The sequence below is a fragment of the Loxodonta africana genome, chromosome 4 (genome assembly GCF_030014295.1).
Source record: "Loxodonta africana isolate mLoxAfr1 chromosome 4, mLoxAfr1.hap2, whole genome shotgun sequence".
In the NCBI taxonomy this organism is placed as follows: domain Eukaryota; kingdom Metazoa; phylum Chordata; class Mammalia; order Proboscidea; family Elephantidae; genus Loxodonta; species Loxodonta africana.
This window is the reverse complement of record NC_087345.1, coordinates 100,431,369-100,452,047: the sequence shown is the minus strand read 5'-3', so window position 1 is coordinate 100,452,047 and position 20,679 is coordinate 100,431,369. Positions and strand designations below refer to the sequence as shown.

Below are 20,679 nucleotides of genomic sequence, written 5' to 3'. Positions count from 1 at the left end.
TTTGAGAGCCTAACTGTGATGTGTCTTGGTATAGATCTCCTTAGATTTATCCTGCTTGGGGTGCTTTGAGCTTCTTGGGTTTGTAGATCTATGTCCTTTGTTAGATTGGAGAAATTTTCTTTCATTATTTCTTCAAATATTCTTTTTGTCCCTTTCTTTCATCTCCTTCTGGAATTCCCTTGATGCATCTGTTAGGCCTTTTGTTGCCCTATAATTCCATTAAACCATGCTCAGCCTTCTTGAACCCCTGTTCTTGTTGTGCTTCAGTGTCTGTAATTTTGACTGTCTTATACTCTAATTTGCTGATTCTTCTGCCTTATTAAATCTGTTGGCAAGTTTTTCTATCGTGTTTCTCATTTCGGTTATTGTCCCTTTCAGTTGCAACATCTTTTTTTTTAAACCTTATTCTTTCGTTTTTTTCCTTGTTTATTTTAGCTCTTTGTCTGTTTTCCCTTAGTTCTTTAATTATGTTTAGTGTTATTGTGTTACATTTTTCTGTTTTTTTTTTTTTTTTTCTTTTTTTCGTTATTTGGTTATCCCTAAATGCACTTTCGGAAACCCTGGTGGCATAGTGGTTAAGAGCTAGCCTGCTAACCAAAAGGTTGGCAGTTTGATTTCACCAGCCATTCCTTGGAAACTGTATAGGGCAGTTCTGCTCTGTCCTATAGGGTCACTGTGAATCAGAATCAACTCGATGGCAATGGTTTTTTTTTTTTTTTTAATGTACTTTCACTCCATTTGTCATGTTCACTTTTTTCTCTGGGTGCCTTGTGATTTTTTTTGTTGTTGTTGGGACATTGGAATTTGTGAGGGTGTTAACCTTCTCAGTTTTCTCCTGTATTTGGTGTTTTTGCCTGTACTACTTTTTCTAAGAAACTCTTAGATGGGCAGAGCCTTAAGCCTTTGCTTACTGTTTGCTCACCCTCTCTGTGATACCTTCTTCTCCCTTCCTGGTTTAATTGGGATTTGAAAGTTTCAGATCTTGTTTCTTGACTTTCGGTCTCTCCCAGACACACTAGAGAACATGCTGTGGTCTGTCACCAGGGCCATCGCCACTCAGGTGAGATATTGTGTACTAATCAGTCTGTCCACCAGGGGTGCTGTCCCCTGTCTCTGATTATTATTGCCTTCCCTTCTCTGTTTCTGCAATCACATTTTTAGTTTGGGAAATCCACACCCAGTGAGCTGTCTTTGGGGCTAGGTGTTGCCCTCTGGCTTTGCCTGAGACTTCTTCTCTGCTTTGTGGGGGCTGCTTGTATCTGAGTTGGCATTCTGGGCAAACAGGCAGACTTTCCTTTGTTTCAGGAGCATGAGGGGGGTGGCACTCCCCAGAAGGACCTCTGAAGGACCTGTCTTGTGGGTTTCAGAGCCCCAGTGGCACTGTGGTGGTTGGGGGCAGTCTCCATGTAGGTGACCCACCTTCTGACATCTCTGTAGGGAACCTTCTGTAGGAGTTTGTATCAGTCCAGCAGCCAACAGTTACCAGTTGGGGGCTGGGTAGCCACACTCTGAATGGACCCCCAGGGAGGTCTGGCTTGTTTCTATCAGAGCCTGCCCCATATAGAATGTTGACTGTGGGTATAGTCTCCACTCAAGATGTCTGCTTCCTAGCACACAGCAGCCTCAGTCAGCAGTCCTTGATGCCAACTCTAAGGGGGAGCAGACGGACCCAAACTGATCCCCAGGGAGGTCTGTCCTGTTGGTTTCAGAGGCCTGAGCTATTGGGTACACAGGGAGGCAGATAGAGTCTTGACTTTGGGAGCAAACTCTATTGCAGCGGACTTCTGTAGCAGTTTTCAACCGCCTCGAAACCAGCAATTTCCAGGCAGGGGAGAAGGTGTCATGCTTTATTCAGATCCCGTTTAAGTCTTCGTTGTTGTTATCAGAGTCTCCCCAGTAGATTGTTGGCTGTGAGTGCAGCCTCCACTCAAGACTCCTGCTTCCTAACCCACAGCAACCTCATCAGCAGTCTTCAGCATCAACTGGAAATGGGGGCATACTCACCCTAACTGACCTCCAGGGAGGTTTGTCCTGTTGGTTTAGAGGCCAGAGCTGTAGGCAGGGAGATAGGTAGAGTGCTGACTGTGGGAGCAACTCTACTGCAGGGCCCTTCTATAGCAATTCACAGGAGGCTTGCAGGTTAACAGTGTCCTGGTTTAGTAGAGGCTGTCACACTCCATATAGACCTCCCAGGAGGTCTGCCTTGTTGCTATCGAAGCCTTCCCTATAGTATATTGGCTAAGGGTGTAGCTTCCACTAAAGATGCCTGCTTCGTAGCACACAGCAGCCTCAGTCAGCAGTCTTCAGCACTGACCGAAGTGGGGAGCAGACAGACCTGAACTATCTTCCCGGGAGGTCTGTCCTGTTGGCTTCAGAGTCCTGAGCTACCAGCTGTACAGGGAGTCTGGTAGAGTGTTTACAGTGGGAACAGACTCTACTGCACAGGCTTTCTGTAGCAATTCATGGTAGGTTTGCAGCTGACAGTGTCTGGATGGGGGAGGTGCTAACCCACTGTCGTCAAGTTGATTCCGACTCATAGCGACCCTATAGGACAGAGTAGAACTGCCCCATAGAGTTTCCAAGGAGCGCCTGGCGGATTTGAACTGCTGACTTCTTGGTTAGCAGCTGTAGCACTTAACCACTATGCCACCACAGAGGTATAGCACACTCCAAATGGTGTCCCAGGGAGGCCTGCCTTGTTATCAGAGCCCCCCTGGAGTATGTTGGCCGTGGCTGTAGGTACTAGTAAAGATGCCTGCTTCTTGGCACACAGCAGCCTCATCCAGCAGTCTTTAGCACTGACTGAAAAGGGGCGGGGGGAGACAGACCAGAACTGACTCCCTGGGAGGTCTGTTCTGTTACTTTCAGAGGCCTGAGCTATGGATTGTGCAGAGAGGCAGGTAGAATTTTGACTGTGAGAATAGATTTCTACTGCACAGGCCTTGTGTAGCAATTAAATATTGAGAAGGAAAATGATGAGTACATTTTACTTATGTCAGAGTAGGATGTGTGATGTTAAAGAGGAAGATGAAGATTATTTTAGCTAAATTAGTGTTTCTGATTGTAAGTAATTTGCATATGTGTTCTTGTATAATTCTAAAGTAATTGGGTGTGAATTGCTATGTACCTTTGTAAATATGTCTGCTTTAGAGGATAAAATGTGCTTTCTTTGATTAATTTTAAACTTAGTGCTACGTCTTAACTCTGATATAGCTTATTAGTAAGTGACAATTTCTTTTTCTTTTTAATATTTTAAAGTTTTTGGATTCAGTCTGCTAGTATTTTTTTTGAGTATTTTTGTATCTGTATTCGTTAGGGATATTGATTGCTCTGTGGTTTTCTTGTGATATCTTTGTCTTTTTTTGTATCAGGGCAATGCTCGCCTCAATAGAATCAGGTAGTGTTCCCTCCGCTTCTGTTTTTTGGAAAAGTTTAAATAGGATTACAGTCACTTCTAGCAATGTTTGACAGGATTCCCCAGTGAAGCCATCTGGCCCAGGAGTTTTCTTTGTTTGGAGGTTTTTGATTACCAATTTAATCTCTTCACTTAAGGGTCTGTTGAGATCTGCTAATTCCTCTTGAGTCACTGTTGGGAATTCATGTGTTTCAAGGAATTTGCCCATTTCCTCTAAGTTATCTAATTGGTATATAACTGTTCATAGTATTCTTTACAGTCCTTTTTATTTCTGTAGGATAGGTTGCAATGTCCCCACTTTTGTCTTTAATTTTAGATATTTACCTCTTCTGTCTGTTTTTCTTTGTCAGTCTAGCCAAAAGTGTGTCAATTTTATTGGTCTTTTCAGAAAAACCACTTTCTGGTTTTGTTGATTCTTCCTGTTTTTCGATTTTTTGTTTCATTTTTTTCTGCTCTGATCTTTCTTCTCGTAGGTTTGGGCTTAATTTGATTTTCCTTTTTTGTTCCTCAAGTTGTAGAGTTAGGCTATTGATTCGGATTCTTCCTTTTCAAGGTAGGCATTTATTGGTATAAATTTTCCTCTGAGTACTGCCTTCTCTGCATTTTGTAGGTTTTGGTATGTTGTTTTTTTATCCTTGTTCAATTTTAGGTTTTTGTGTGTGTGTGTGTGTGCGTGTATCTTGATTTCTTCTTTGACCCATTGGTTGCTTATTAATGTGTTATTTAGTTTCCATAATATTTGTGTATTTTCCATTATTAATTTCTAGCTTCATTCCATTGTGATCAGAAGAGATACTTTGTATGATTTCAGTCTTTTTAAATTTACTGAGATTTGCTTTATGTCCTAAGATATGGTGTATCCTAGAGAATGATCCCACGTGTACCGGAGAAGAACATATGTGATGTGGTTATTGGGTGGAATGTTCTAGTTGGCTAATAGTGTTGTTCAACTCTTCTATTTCTTTACTGACCTTTCAGTTATTTTCTCTGTTATCAAAAGTGGTGTATTAAATATTAAAGTCTCCTAGTATTATTGTAAACCTATGTATTTCTCCTTTCAAATCTGTCAGTGTTTGCTTTATAAATTTGGGAGCTCCTTTTATCCTTTTATAATGTCCTTCTTTGTCTCATAATAGATTTTGGCTTAAAGTCTCTTCGTCTGGTACTGAAATTGCCATGCCTGATCTCTTAGATTACTCTTTGCTTGGAATCTTTTTGACCATCCTAATTCTGTCAGTCTATTTGTGTCTTTGTGCCTAAGGTGCATCTCTTATATACAGCATGTAGATGGGTCTGTTATTTTATCCTATCTGCCACTCTCTGCCTCTTGATTGGAGCATTTAATCCATTTACTTCACACTAATTACTGATAAAGGAGAACTTCATTTTGTTCATTTTTTGATAATTTCTTATCTTGTTTTAAACTGTGGTTTTTAATAGGTGAAAAAAGAAAACTTGAACAAGAAATGTGAGAAAGTAGCAAGTTCTTCATTGACCTTGAATCAGAAAGTCAGTGAAAATATTTGACAGAAAGAATAAAATGAAAGATGGAGAAATGTATGCTTGATTAATTTTAGCCTTTGTCCTTCAACAGTCTTTAAGTATGTGTCTTTGGCAATAGGCTGTTTGGGGTTACCAAAGAAACAATTTAAACATTTTAATGGGATAAATGATAGTGTGGGTTCTCAGTCAGTCTGCCATTTTAGCTGTTGAAATGGTTGACTTGCTGTTTCTTTTTTTGTTTTTGTGCCTTTGAAGTTCAGGGAAATTTAGAAAAGTATTTTCTGTCGTCACATTATTTTGGCTTGGAGGCTAGTAGTGCTATTAGGTATATTCTGCTTGCCCAAAATAATGTAAACAAATATCTCAATTAACTTGTTCATGTTACAGGATGAATCTGGGTGTAGATGGACAAGAGATGATCATTCTGGAGGTCGACAGCCCGAATACAGGTAAAAAGAAAAATATTAAGACGACTGTGTGGATACTTGAGTCACTGAGGTGTCTGCTCTTGAAATCCAACCTCAAGGCAGAGAGATAAATATTTTATTAGGATTTAACATTTTGAAAACAGCAAGTGTTATATTCCTTTTGTGACTATGTAATATAACAGTAACACTTGATAGCTAGTATTTTACATGTGTAGACATTTTATAATTGGTAATAACATATATATATATTTAAAATACTTGAGCTACTGATGTAGTCATATCAAGTTAATTATTAAAATAAAATGCAAATGCTGTTTTCTGATTACTAAGGAGGAGCATTAGTTCTATTCTTAATACATGGTATGGATTATAAGATATGTGTTTGCTTATATAGAAGGTAAGGCACTTTTTCAGAATTGTCCTTCTGAAAATATTTGCATCTTCACAAAGTGTCTCATAAGGCTTTCTCTCAGTTGCTTTGTTTTGATGAATAAAGTTCTGTTGGAAAAATATGTTTGGGGAAGACCTCAGTCATTGTTAGCTTGGTTACTGTTAGAGAACATCTGAAAGAATAGTTACAGGGGGAAAAAGGTACAAATTTAACCAGCTTGATGATTTGTTGACTGTGTGACTTCACAGTGGTAGTACTGGAAGCTGTAAAAGTATCTTGTTAAAGATCTCTTATGAAATGCCAAGGAAGAACCTCGTAGAGGATGGCAAGGAATAAACTGGCCACAGTTCCATAGGGTAAAATGTAGACAGTAAGACTCAAAGGGCCAGAGCAAGACAGTTTATTATTAACAGCATAGCAGCCAGCAGGAGCATCAGCATGGTAGTGCCAGTTCTCTGCCCCCAAGTTCCAAGGGCGTAAGGATGAGTCTAGATGATGGCTATGCATAGGATGAGTTGCATGCACCCCAGCTGAGCAGCCCAAGACCAAGAGCTCCATATCTTTTGTAGCAAGCAGGAAGCAAGCCAGTTCCCCATCCCTGGGGAGTGAGCAGTCACACAGTAGTCATGCTGTGATCTACTTGACCCATTTAATTGTCTGTGTGACCAGCTACAGGAACTTATCAGGGGATGGTGGTGGTTGTTATGTGCTGTCAGATCGGCTCCAATTCATAGCGACCTCATGTATAACAGAATGAAACGTTGCCTGGTCCTGCACCATCCTTATAATAGTAGGTATGTTTGAGCCCTTTGTTGTCGCCACTGTGTCAGGCCATCTCACTGAGGGTCTTCCTCCTTTTCACTGACTTCTACTTTTCCTCTGATGTCCTTTTCTAGGATTAGTCCTTCCTGATAACATACCCAAAGTAAGCAAGATATGAGGTCTTGCCATCCTTGCTTCTAAGAAGCATTCTGGCAGTACTTCCTCCAAGACAGATTTTGTTCATTCTTCTGGCTGTCCATGGTTAGGCCTTGCAATTTGGCATATATGCCAAGAGGCAGAAATAGTCTTGAAAATTTTTTTTGGTTAGCTAATGGTTTATTCCCTTCCTAACCCACCACCAAAGAAATAGCTCTTGTATTTATTTTAGTTATGTTTTTCAGTTTTCTATATGTCAGTTTTTGTTTTTATCTTTATTAATTCTCTTTCCTGTCTTTTTTTTTTTGGCATTTTTTTTTTTTACCTGTGTGTGTGGTATTTATATACATGTATAAAATATAAAATTTTAAATAAATAGAATCATAAATATAACCCTTCCAACCCCTACAGCCGTATTTGCAGCTTGGTTTATGTCTTTTTGTATTTTTCTCTATATGCTTAAACATTTAAGGGTTTTGATTGTTGTTAATGAGATCACACTATACATAACCCATACCTGTTGCCATCGAGTGAATTCTAACTCATGGCAGCCCCATGTGTTACAGGGTAGAACTGCTCATAGGGTTTTCTTGCATGCAGTCTTAACAGAGGCAGATTGCCAGGCCTTTCTTCCAATGCTATGCATACTTTTCTCTGAGTCGCTTCTTTCATTCATTGCCTTGTAGAAAACTTCAATTTATTTGGTTTAACTCTAATTGAATCTTCTGAATGGCCAAGTAGTATTCCATGGTGTGAATATGCCAATTAATTTAACCTGTTATTCATGGATGATTATTGTTTCTAGTACAAAACAAATCCTAGTACATAATATCATTATGAAATGGTACTTAAATTTCTATGGGATAGATTTCCAAAAGTGGAATTTCTAGATCAAAGGACATATGCATTTTAAAATTTAGTAAATGTTGTCAGTTCTACTTCTGAGAACCCTGCAACACTTCACATTCTCACTTTTTTAATCTAACGTTGCGACTTGGGTGTTAAGTTTATCATTCTTTCCTTCCTGTTTATTGTTATAAGTAGAGTTTCACAATTTCCTTTAAGCACTGCCTTAACTATATTCTTGTATGTAGACCAAGAAGCAGTCAAACAGAACAAGGGGATACTGTGTGGTTTAAAATCAGGAAAGGTGAGCATCAGGGTTGTATCCTTTCACTGTGCTTACCCAGTCTGTATGCTGAGCAAATAATTTGAGAAGCTGGACTCTATGAAGAAAAATGCAGCATCAGGATTGGAGGAAGACTATATGCAGACGGGAAACCCTGGTGGCATAGTGGTTAAGTGCTGTGGCTGCTAACCAAAAGGTCGGCAGTTCAAATCTACCAGTCGCTCCCTGGAAGCTCTATGGGGCAGTTCTACTCTGTCCTCTAGGGTCACTATGAGTCCGACTTACCTTGATAGCAATGGGTTTGGGTTTTTTTTTTTTTTTTTTTTTATATGCCGATGACACAACCTTGCTTGCTGAAAGCGAAGAGGGCTTGAAGCACTTAACTGATGAATATCAAAGACTGCAGCCTTCGCTGTGGATTATACCTCAACAGAAAGAAAACAAAAATCGTCACAACTGGGCCAGGTAGCAACATCATGATAAACAGAGAAAAGATCAAAGTTGTCAAGGGTCTCCTTTTACTTGGATCCACAATCAACACCCATGAAAGCAGCAATCGAGAAATCAAATAATGCATTGCATTGGGCACATCTGCTGCAAAAGACCTCTTTAAAGTGTTAAAAAGCAAAGATGTCACTTTAAGGACTAATGTGTGCCTGACCCAGGCAATGGTGTTCTTAGTTACCTCATATGCTTGCAAAAGTTGGACAGTGAGTAGGGAAGGCCAAAGAGGGAATGATGCCTTTGAATTATGGTGTTGGCGAAGAATATTGAATATACCACGGACTGTCAGAAGAACAAAGAAATCTGTCTTGGAAGAAGTACAGCCAGAATGCTCCTTAGAAGCAAGAATGGCGAGACTGTGTCTCACACACTTTGGACATGTTATCAGGAGGGACCAGTCTCCAGAGAATGATACTTTGCTTGGTAAAGGATCAGCAAAAAAGAGGAAGACCCTCAAGGAGATGACACAGTGGCTACTGCGATGGGTTTAAGCATAACTTGTGAGGATGGTGCAGGACTGGGCAGTGTTTCGTTCTGTTATACATAGGGTCATTATGAGTTGGAATTGAGTCGATGGCATCTAACAACAACTGTATTCCGTAGGTTCTGATATGTACTAATTTTATACAAGTAGTGCGCAACTTACTATGGGGTTCTGTTCTGATGACTCTGTGGTAAGTTGGTTCTGATGTAAGTTGAATACTTGTTCTTTTTTTTAAGTTTTCATTGTTATTGACTTTTATTATCAGTATCTTACACTGTTGTTAAGTCAGTTCTGACGTAAGTTGAATCTTTTTTTCTGGCTTCCGTTATTGCCCTTTATTATCAGTATCTTTATTTTTTTTTTATAAGTCCGATTATAAATCTGATCTTTGAACATCTGCAAATGAACATCTGAAAATGATAACATCAGCACATTATACATTGCAGCATTGTATGTAGTACATGTTATGTACTAATGATAAGATGTACAGAAAAAAAGACTGTCGTAAGTGCGGTTCATCGTAACTTGAATATGTTGTAAGTTGGGGAGTACCTGTACTAATTCAGCCATATAGTACATTCTGGTTATTGTGTAGTTTTGGTTTTGATACAAGAATTATTTGAGAGTGGTTAAATTTTTAGCAGGTAGGGAGTTTTCCCTTCATTGGTTCGTTGTCTAGTGGTAGTTTCTGTTTTTGTTGCATTGTGATGAGAGAATATTGACTGTACTGTTGTTCTAGTTTTTGAAATTCAGTGTTCATTAATAGTTTATTAGTTGATCAATTTTTTTTAACTGTGCCATGAATAGTAAAAGAGAGTATATTCTCTGTTTTAAGGGTATAGAGTTTATTCTATATGGTATGTTAATTCCTTTGATAAATATTTTTTGAGTGTCTGGTATATGTCAGATAGTTTTCTAGACTCTAGGGATCAAACACCCCTACTCTCATGAAGCCTATGTTTTAATATGGCTTATAAATAGTAAGGAGTCCACGTGGCTAATGCACTTGGCTACTAACTGAAAGGTTGGTGGTTCGAGTCCAGTCACAGGCCCTTTGGAAGAAAGGCCTGACAGTCTACTTATGAAAAACCAGCCATTGAAAACCCTATGGAGCACAGTATTACTCTGACACACAAGAGATGGCAACTGTATGTGTGTGTGTTTTAACAGATAGTAAACATAAAAAGGAGCCCTGGTGGTGTGGTGGTTAAGAACTCAGCTGCTCACCAAAATGTTGGCCGATCAAATCCACTAGCTGCTCTTTAGAAACTCTGTGGGGCAGTTCTACTGTGTCCTGTAGGGTCACTATGAGTCAGCATCAGCTCGTGCCAACAGGTTAGGTTTCAGATTTAAACATAAGAAGCAATATAAATTTTATGAAAAGAATTAAATTAGGTTAATGGAGTAGAGAGTACTTCTACTGTCCACGCTTGCTGTACCTTTGCTTGATATCTGGGTATCTTTAGTACATTCCCAAGTTTTATGCTAACAAAAGCTATAGGTTTTATTAGCTGGCATCTATTTGAACATCTGTAAGCTGTTCTCTAAAGGAGCACTGATGGAGCAGTGGTTAAAGTGCTCAGCTGCTAACCAGAAGGTCAGCTGTTTGAAACCCTTAGCCACTCCATGGGAGATAGATGTGGCAGTCTGCTTCTGTAAAGATTTAAAGCCTTGGAAACCTTATTGGGCAGTTCTACTCTGTCCTATAGGGTCACTGTGCATCAGAATCAACTTGATGTAATGGGGTTGGTTTTTCGTTCTAAGCTGTTGCCTGTCAATTGGGCTCACTGAAGGCTTCTTCCTAAAAGACTTTGTAAGTAGGTAGAAAATAACTGTTGCTTTAGAAAAAATAAAAAACTCCATTTGTAAAGCATGCAGAGAAAGTGGTTGTTTATATTGATAAGAGAATAATGTTCTGAGCAATTGGGAAAACCACACTAGCCTGTGTTTTGTCTTTGTTCATGGGGCGTACACAGTGATTCTTTGTATTGTAGGAGGGAAATATTAGAACAAATAATTTTATTTGAAATAATTTTTAGATTTATGTAAAAGTTGCAAGAATAATACAAAAAATTCTTCTGACACTTCACCCAGAGACCTTATTAATGCCTCCAACAATGTCCCAACAATGTCCTTCGTAGCAAAAAGATTTATCTAGGCTCCCAGGTCTTACTTTCGTAGAATTCTTCAGTTTGGAACAGCTCCTCAGTCTTTCCTTGACTTTATAGTTTACCATTTTTGTCAAGATGAATACAAGGCAGCCATTTTATAGAATGTTCTCAATTTAAGTTTAAATCCAGTGTTATGTATTTTTTGGCAGGAAAATCCTTGAAGTGATGCCATATTTTGATTATATCCAATTAAGGTGGCACATGTTGACATCTCTCCTTAGTGGTTTTGTTGACTTTAATCACTTGATTAATATGGAATCTGCAAAGTATCTTCACTTTGAAGTTACCGTTCTCCCTGAAATTAATAAGTGTCCAAATATATCGAAACTATGTGCCTGTGCCATGCTTCATTCCACGTTCACCCACTAGTTTTAGCATGCATTGATGTTTCTTGCCTGAATGAATTGGTAATACGATGGCTTTTGGTGAGTAATTTTCTAAATGGACTGTTTCTTCTATATTTATTATCTTGGCATTCAGTTATATGAAACAGCTTTTTCTACGTCCTTCCCCTTAAAAAAAAAAAAACAAAACTTTATGTCAGTGTGGACTCATGAATTCCCTTTTTACTTAGTGAGTTATAATCCATCATTACCATTATTTTGATGTCCAAATTGGACCACTGACTATCCCTTCGATTTAGCTTATATGTTATTTTGATCCACATCATTCTTTGATCACTTTGTTACTTTGTGTAACAAGATGTTCAAGGCTTAATACTCTCCCTGTTCCAGCCCTAAAATCAGCCATTTCTCCAAGGAATGTAAGTTCTCTTTACTGGAGAGTGATTTTTTTGAAACCAAAATCTGGACACTAAGTGTGTGTATATATGTGTGTGTGTGTGTGTGTGTGTGTGTATACATGGACTTTTACATCTATATTTATTTCTATACAGTATTTACGTGTATTTAAGAGCAGAATTTCATGGCATTACCCCCAATTCTAATCCATCCCACAAGCTTTATTCTAGTCTCCTTACTTCCGATATTTGCCCCTCTTTTTTCCATCAGCGAGAAACCTGGCTCCGAGTTGTTGGGAGAGACAGTTCTCTATGGGTCTCTTGCACGCCTACAGGTCTTTAGAAACCCTATGGGGCAGTTCTGCTGTGTCCTATAGGGTCACTATGAGTCAGAATCAACTTGTGCCAATGGGTTAGGTTTCAGATTTAAATATAAGAAACAATATAAATTTTACGAAAAGAATTAAATTAGGTTAATGGAGTAGAGAGTACTTCTACTGTCCACACATCCTGTACTTTCGCTTGATATCTGGGTATCTTTAGTACATTCCCAAGTTTTATGCTAACAAAAGCTATAGGTTTTATTAGCTGGCATCTATTTGAACATCTGTAAGCTGTTCTCTAAAGGAGCACTGATGGAGCAGTGGTTAAAGTCCTCAGCTGCTAACTAGAAGGTCAGCTGTTTGAAACCCTCAGCCATTCCATGGGAGCCACTCCATGGGAGAATGCAAGGCCCTGGCCACTGTTTCCCCAGGCTGTTTCTTAGAGTTATGCTTGCGTTTAGTAGTCTTGAGGGATAAGGTAATGTCTCCCTGTGGGTCAAGAGCAGGTTTGCTTTTTTCGTACTGTAAAATGTGGGTTCCTCAAGTTCAGTGTTCCCCAGCAGTGACCCAAATCTACTGTGTATCTCATGTCCATCTAGGTTTATATCTTATTGTCCCTGTGGAGCTTTGGAGACCATGGGGGAACTGATGTAAACACGCTAACGCTCATGCTGTTTGCTGTGTTGTGAGTAATAATAGTCTCTGACTCTGGAATCTTGTGTCTTTCGCCAGTGTCTGTGAAATAATAACAGGGTGATTGGTAGTTCAGTGGTATGATTCTTGCCTTCCGTGAGGGAAACCCAGGTTTGATTCCCAGCCAAGGCACCTCATGTATAGTCACCACCTGTCAGTGGAGGTCTGTGTGTTGCTATGATGCTGACAGGTTTCAGCAGAACTTCCAGATTTAGGTGGACTAGGAAGAAAGTATCAGCAATCTACTTCCCAAAATTAGCCAGTGAAAACCCTATAGATCACTAAAGTCCAATTTGCATTTGGTTGTGGGGATGGTGTAGGACCGGAAAGCATTTCATTTTGTTAGGTGGACTAGGAAGAAAGTATCAGCAATCTACTTCCCAAAATTAGCCAGTGAAAACCCTATAGATCACTAAAGTCCAATTTGCATTTGGTTGTGGGGATGGTGTAGGACCGGAAAGCATTTCATTTTGTTGTGCGTGGAGTCACCATAAGTGAGGGGCTGACTCAGCAGCAGCTAACAACAACTTATGAACTTGTGAGTAGGATTAAAATCGAATCCCAAACCTGATACCAGTATCCTCAATATGGTCAAGCCCATGTATGTAGCTAATTCTGACCCTTTCCAGCACTATCTTTTAGCAGGTTGACATCACTGGCTACAACTGGGCTGCATTACTTTAGCACCACCTTTCTTGTTTTGCTGTTACTGGCAGTAGAATTTTCTACTTAATAATTTAGTTCATCTTCTTCACTTTCTGTTTTATGTATTTCATATTGTAGAACTTTATTTACTTTGTAAATCCAGTGTACCTATATTAGTGGTTCAAATTTAAATATGTCTTACTAATGGGAATGTGGAATCATTGGAAGCAACTGGCTTTAAATAGCAGCTAACAGAGAAAAAGAGAATCTATTAAGTTTTTGGTCACCCCCCTCCCCCAGATTCTGAAATTTGTCACTTTTTATTTAATAGAGCCATATACTGATAATTTATCTATGTTCCAAGTATGTCATTACCTACTCATATCAGGTCTATATTTATACAACGATTATATTTCCATTTGTCCAAAATATACTTGTACATGAAATTCAGAATACCTTAGGATCTAGTGTTTCATTTTGTATTAAAGGAACATATCCTGCCCTACCAGGAGTTATTGATTTAGACAGAATGAGGTTGTTTTTAACATAGTAATTTTTTTTTTCTGTAGTTGTACAGTCTTATCAAAAACCTTATGGTGGAACTGATTTAAAGTATTAAATAATGTTTTACAATGTAGAAAAAGAGTGTTACCAGGTGGCCAGTGTATTTTATTTTAAAATTCTTTTTTTTTTTTTTTCCTGTATTCATGTATGGAATTTTTTTATTAAGTGGTTCGGTATTTTCATACTTACTGATATTCTTCAAAAATAGACTTAATTTTTAATTTTATGATTCTCTCCTTAGGTGATGGACTGAGAGAAAAATACTATAAAACATCTGTATTTCTTTGGTTTAGTTCAGCAGTACAGACATTTATTGTTTACTGTGTTAGGACTCTGTGCTTGTACCACCAGCTTACAACGTAGTGAGTCAGATAGATGCATAAATAGGTAACATAATACGACACATGCCGAAATTGCATACAGTGACATAGTAAGACAAATGAGGGGGCACTTATTCTATGCTGGGGTTTCAGAAAAGGTTTCCTGCAGAAGCTGATAATGTGATCAAAACCTGAAGGAAAAATAGAGCTAACCAGGAGAAGAGTCATGGGGAGCAAAGGGAAGAAGAGCGTGAGCATACCTATGTAAACCATGATGTGTAGTGGTATCAATAGATGATTGTGTTTGGGATGAAACTCTAAAAAGTCTAGATTTTATTCTTTTAGCAGTGGGGAGCTTCTAAAAAATTCTTAACCTGTTGGTGATAGTGGGGAGTTAGGGGGGTAATGTGATGAAATAAAATTGCAGGGGTCTTGGAATCTGCATTCTTAGCAAGTCCCCTGGATGATTGTGATGTAGATGGTCTGAAGACTGAAATTTGAGAAACACTAACTTCTCTTGGCTTCTAGTCACTGACATACTTGTGGCTATAGCACTGGCTTTTCTTCTAAGTTCAAAATCTCTACATCTTACTCCTTGGTAGATGTTTTAACCTGGAAATCCCACACTTCACACTGAAATGAAATACATCATTTTTGCTAACACTGCTGCTTATTCTCCAAGCTTTGTAGGCATGTCGTTAGACTACATTTCCTAGCCTTCCTTACAGATAGGTATGGCCACGTGACTTGCCTATCTCCAGTGGAATATGAGTAGGAGTTCTACATGTATTGTTCCACACGTTTACCCATTAACATGTTGTGAGGTAGGAGATGGAAGGGAGTAGCATCAGATGTGTGACCTTGAAAGCCACATGTTGAAATAGCAGAGCAGTAGTCAGCTTGGGTGCTTGGATCACTTTGTGTAACAGGGTCTCGCCGTCCTGAAATGTCTGCCCTAGACTGTAGGTGGTAGTTAGTCATTACAAATTTTGGTATTGTATTATCAATTTAGGCATATCTTACTTCTATAATAGCAGGCACTGTTTTAGGTATTAGAGATCAAACTGGATAATGCAGACGAGATCCATTTTCTTAAGGAACATATTCTAGCTGGGGGATTTCTTAGTCCATGTCTCATGCCTAGAACAATTTTAACTGTTAAAGCTGTGGTTTTACAAAGGATAAAGAAGGACACTACATAATGATTAAAGGGACAATAGACCAGGAAGATATCACCATATTAAATATTTATGCACCCAGTGACACGGCTGCAAGATACATAAAACAAACTTTAACAGAACTCAAAAGTGAGATAGACACCTCCATAATTATAGTAGGAGACTTCAACACACCACTTTCGGAGAAAGACAGGACTTCCAGTAAGAAGCTCAGTAGAGACACGGAGGACCTAATTGCTACAGTCAACCAACTTGACCTCATAGACTTAAACAGAACACTCCACCCAACAGCTGCAAAGTATACTTTTTTTTCTAGCACACATGGAACATTCTCTAGAATAGACCACATATTAGGTCATAAAACAAACCTTTGCAGAATCCAAAACATTGAAATATTATAAAGCATCTTCTCAGACCACAAGGCCATAAAAGTGGAAATCAATAACAGAAAAATTAGGGAAAAGAAATCAAATACTTGGAAACTAAAAAAAGACTGGGTTATAGAAGACATTAAGGAGGGAATAAAGAAACTTATAGAATGCAACGAGAATGAAAACACTTCCTATCAAAACCTCTGGGACACAGCAAAAGCAGTGCTCAAAGGTCAATTTATATCGATAAATGCACATATACATAAAGAAGAAAGAGCCAAAATCAGAGAACTGTCCCTACAACTTGAACAAATAGAAAGTGAGCAACAAAAGAATCCATCAGGCACCAGAAGAAAACAAAAAATAAAAATTAGAGCTGAACTGAATGAATTAGAGAACAGAAAAACAATTGAAAGAATTAACAAAGCCAAAAGCTGGTTCTTTGAAAAAATTAACAAAATTGATAAACCATTGGTAGACTGACTAAAGAAATACAGGAAAGGAAACAAATAACCCGAATAAGAAACGAGAAGGGCCACATCACAACAGACCCAACTGAAATTAAAAGAATCATATCAGATTATTACGAAAAATTGTACTCTAACAAATTTGCAAACCTAGAAGAAATGGATGAATTCCTGGAAAAACACTACCTACCTAAACTAACACAATCAGAAGTGGAACAACTAAATAGACGCATAACAAAAAAAGAGATTGAAAAGGTAATCAAAAAACTCCCAACAAAAAAAAAAAGCCCTGGCCCGGATGGCTTCACTGCAGAGTTCTACCAAAACTTTCAGAGAAGAGTTAACACCACTACTGCTAAAGGTATTTCAGAGCATAGAAAAGGACAGAGTACTCCCAAACTCATTCTACGAAGCCACCATCTCCCTGATACCAAAACCAGCTAAAGACACCACACAAAAAGAAAATTACAGACCTATATCCCTCGTGAACATAGATGCAAAAATCCTCAACAAAATTCTAGCCAATAGAATTCAACAACATATCAAAAAAATAACCCACCATGACCAAGTGGGATTTATACCAGGTATGTAAGACTGGTTTAATATTAGAGAAACCATTAATGTAATCCACCATATAAATAAAAGACAAAAACCACATGATCTTATCAGTTGATGCAGAAAAGGCATTTGACAAAGTCCAACACCCATTTATGATAAAAACTCTCAGCAAAATAGGAATTGAAGGAAAATTCCTCAACATAATAAAGGGCATCTATATAAAGCCAACAGCCAACATCAGTCTAAATGGAGACAGCCTGAAAGCATTTCCGTTGAGAACGGGAACCAGACAAGGATGCGCTTTATCACCGCTCTTATTCAACATTGTGCTAGAGGTCCTAGCCAGAGCATTTAGGCTAGACAAAGAAATAAAGGGCATCCGGATTGGCAAGGAGGAAGTAAAATTATCTCTTATTTGCAGATGACATGATCTTATACACAGAAAACCCTAAGAAATCCTCCAGAAAACTACTGAAACTAATAGAAGAGTTTGGCAGAGTCTCAGGTTATAAGATAAACATACAAAAATCACTTGGATTCCTCTACATCAACAAAAAGAACATCGAAGAGGAAATCACCAAATCAATACCATTCACAGTAGCCCCCAAGAAGATAAAATACTTAGGAATACATCTTACCAAGGATGTAAAAGACCTATACAAAGAAAACTACAAAGTACTAGTGCAAGAAACTAAAAAGGACCTACATAAGTGGAAAAACATACCTTGCTCGTGGATAGGAAAACTTAACATAGTAAAAATGTCTATTCTACCAAAAGCCATCTATACATACAATGCACTTCCAATCCAAATTCCAATGACATTTTTTAATGTGATGGAGAAACAAATCACCAACTTCATATGGAAGGGAAAGGAGCCCCAGATAAGTAAAGCATTACTGAAAAAGAAGAAGAAAGTGGGAGGCCTCACTCTACCTGATTTCAGAATCTGTTATACAGCCACAGTAGTCAAAACAGCCTGGTACTGGTACAACAACAGGCACATAGACCAATGGAACAGAATTGAGAACCCAGATATAAATCCATCCACATATGAGCAGCTGATATTTGACAAAGGCCCAGTGTCAGTTAATTGGGGAAAAGATAGTCTTTTTAACAAATGGTGCTGGCATAACTGGATATCCATTTGCAAAAAATGAAACAGGACCCATACCTCACACCATGCACAAAAACTAACTCCAAGTGGATCAAAGACCTAAACATAAAGACTAAAACTATAAAGATCATGGAAGAAAAAATAGGGACAATGTTAGGAGCCCTTAGGGCATAAACAGAATACAAAACATTACCAAAAATGACGAAGAGAAACCAGATAACTGGGAGCTCCTAAAAATCAAACACCTATACTCATCTAAAGACTTAACCAAAAGAATAAAAAGACCACCTACAGATTGGGAAAGAATTTTCAACTATGACATCTCCGACCAGCGCCTGATCTCTAAAATCTATATGATTCTGTTAAAACTCAACCACAAAAAGACAAACAACCCAATCAAGAAGTGGGCAAAGGATATGAACACGCACTTCACTAAAGAAGATACTCAGGCAGCTAACAGATACATGAGAAAATGCTCTCGATCATTAGCCATTACAGAAATGCAAATTAAAACTACAGTGAGATACCATCTCACTCCAAGAAGGCTGGCATTAATCCAAAAAAACACAAAATAATCCATGTTGGAGAGGCTGCGGAGAGATTGGAACTCTTATACACTGCTGGTGGGAATGTAAAATGGTACAACCACTTTGGAAATCTATCTGGTGTTTTCTTAAAAAGTTAGAAATAGAACTACCATACAACCCAGAAATCCCACTCCTCGGAATATACCCTAGAGAAATAAGAGCCTTCACAGGAACAGATATATTCACACCCATGTTTATTGCAGCTCTGTTACAATAACAAAAAGCTGGAAGCAACCAAGGTGTCCATCAGTGGATGAATGGTTAAATAAATTGTGGTATATTCACACAATGGAATACTACGCATCGATAAAGTTGTGGTTTTGTGAAAAGAGCTCTAGACCTGGTCATCAGATTTCTAATCTCAACTCTGCAGCAAAATGATTGATTTTTTTTGGTAACGTGGAATTAAGAGTACCTTTTTTTTTTTTTTTTTTTTTAGCTTAAGTCACAGTTTCTGTATTTCTGATACTGTTTCTACATTAAGAAAAAAAGACTTGAGGTCTGTTCTTAATTCATGTGCTCTACTAGTTTTTTTTTTTTACTAGTTACCCAGCTGCTTTCTCAAAATGAATCTTGAAATCTTTATTTTTTAAGGTTTTATTTTATTTTTTATAATTTTTAAATTTTTTGTTATTATTGAGAACATACACAGCAAAACATACACCAATTCAACAGTCTCTACATGTACAATTCAGTGCTGTTGAATTATATTCTTGGAGTTGTGCAACCCTTCTCACCCTCCTTTTCTGAGTTGTTCCTCCCCCATTAACATATACTCACTGCTCCCCAAGGTTTCTGTTTGTTTATTTTTTAATTGTACTTTAGGTGAAAGTTTACAGCTCAAGTTAATTTCTCATTAAAAAAATTTATACACTTTTTTTTTGTGACATTAGTTACAATCCCCACAATGTGACAGCACACTCCGCCTTTCCATCCTGGGTTCCCTGTGTCCATTCGACCAGTTCCTGTCCCTTTCTGCCTTCTCATCCTACTTTCGGACAGGAGCTGCCTGTTTCGCCGCATATGTCTGATTGAACTAAGAAGCACATTCCTCACGTGTATTATTTTTTGTTTTATAACCCTGTCTGATCTTTGTCTGAAGAGAGGGCTTTGGGAATGGTTTTAGTTCTGGGTTAATAGTGTGTCTGGGGACCATAGTTTCGGGAGTTCCTCCAGTCTCTGTCAGACCATTAAGTCTGGTCTTTTTATGTGAATTTGAGTTCTGCTCTGAAGTTTTGTCCCACTCCGTCCAGGACTCTCCGTTGTGTTCCTTGTCAGGGGGGTCATTGATGGCAACTGTACCACCTACGTCTTCTAGTCTCAGGTTGGTGTAGTCTCTGGTTCATTTGGTCCTTTAGTCCCTTAAGCTAGTATTTTCCTTGTGCCTTTGGTTTTCTTCATTCGCTGTAATTTTTTGAGTTGCTGTTGTCAGTTTGTTCCCATGTAGGTAGATCTTAAAAAAGCATAATGATCAAGGAAGATATTCTTTACTGATTAATTTAAACTATTGTTTGGTTTTAAGAAGACTTCAGGGGGTATTTTTGGTTTAAAGTTTTTTAAAGGTTATATCAGGGAAATTGTTTTGGGGTTTCATCCAGCCTCCATGGCTGTAGAAGGTTAATTCATTTTTGAAGTTGATTTTGAAGAGAAAGGAAGTAGCCACTATTTTGTGTGGAGTGTGTGTGTGTTTGAATGTGGTAAGGAAAGAGAGGTTCAGAATATCTAGTAAAATGCTTGCTTTCTCCTCTTTCTTCCTTTTCCTTATATCCTACTTCATTGAATTTTACTGTTAAATAAGCACACATCTGCCTGAACTATCACAGCTTGTCTGGTTTGACTGGTGTGAGAGGCTGGAATTACCTTGTTGTTATTGGGTGCTGTTGAGTCAATTTCCACTCAAAGTGACCCCAAGTGGCAGAGTAGAACTGCCTCATAGGGTTTTCTTGGCTGTAGTCTTGAAGGAAGGCGCTCTAGTGGTGAGAGGAGCTCTGGTGGCACAGCAGTTAAGCACTTGGCTGCTAACTGAAAGGTTGGCAGTTCAAACCTATGAGCTGCTCTGCAGGAGAAAGATGTAGCAGTCAATTTCTGTAAAGATTACAGCCTTGGGAACCCTATTGGGCAGCTCTGCTGTATCCTATAAGGTCACAATGAGTAGGAATCAACTCCACGGCCATGA

General features: G+C 38.5%; 1 protein-coding gene across 13 annotated transcripts in view; it reads left to right on the top strand.

The window, feature by feature from the left end:
• PPHLN1 (periphilin 1) overlaps positions 1 to 20,679 on the top strand; it is a 163,134-nt gene that overhangs the window by 41,618 nt on the left and 100,837 nt on the right. For all 13 annotated transcript variants that reach the window (XM_010595903.3, XM_010595921.3, XM_010595890.3 and 10 more), the window contains one exon: positions 5,306 to 5,367. In XM_010595903.3, the coding sequence (XP_010594205.2) occupies positions 5,306 to 5,367 (62 nt within the window). The remainder of the gene's footprint in view (positions 1 to 5,305; positions 5,368 to 20,679) is intronic.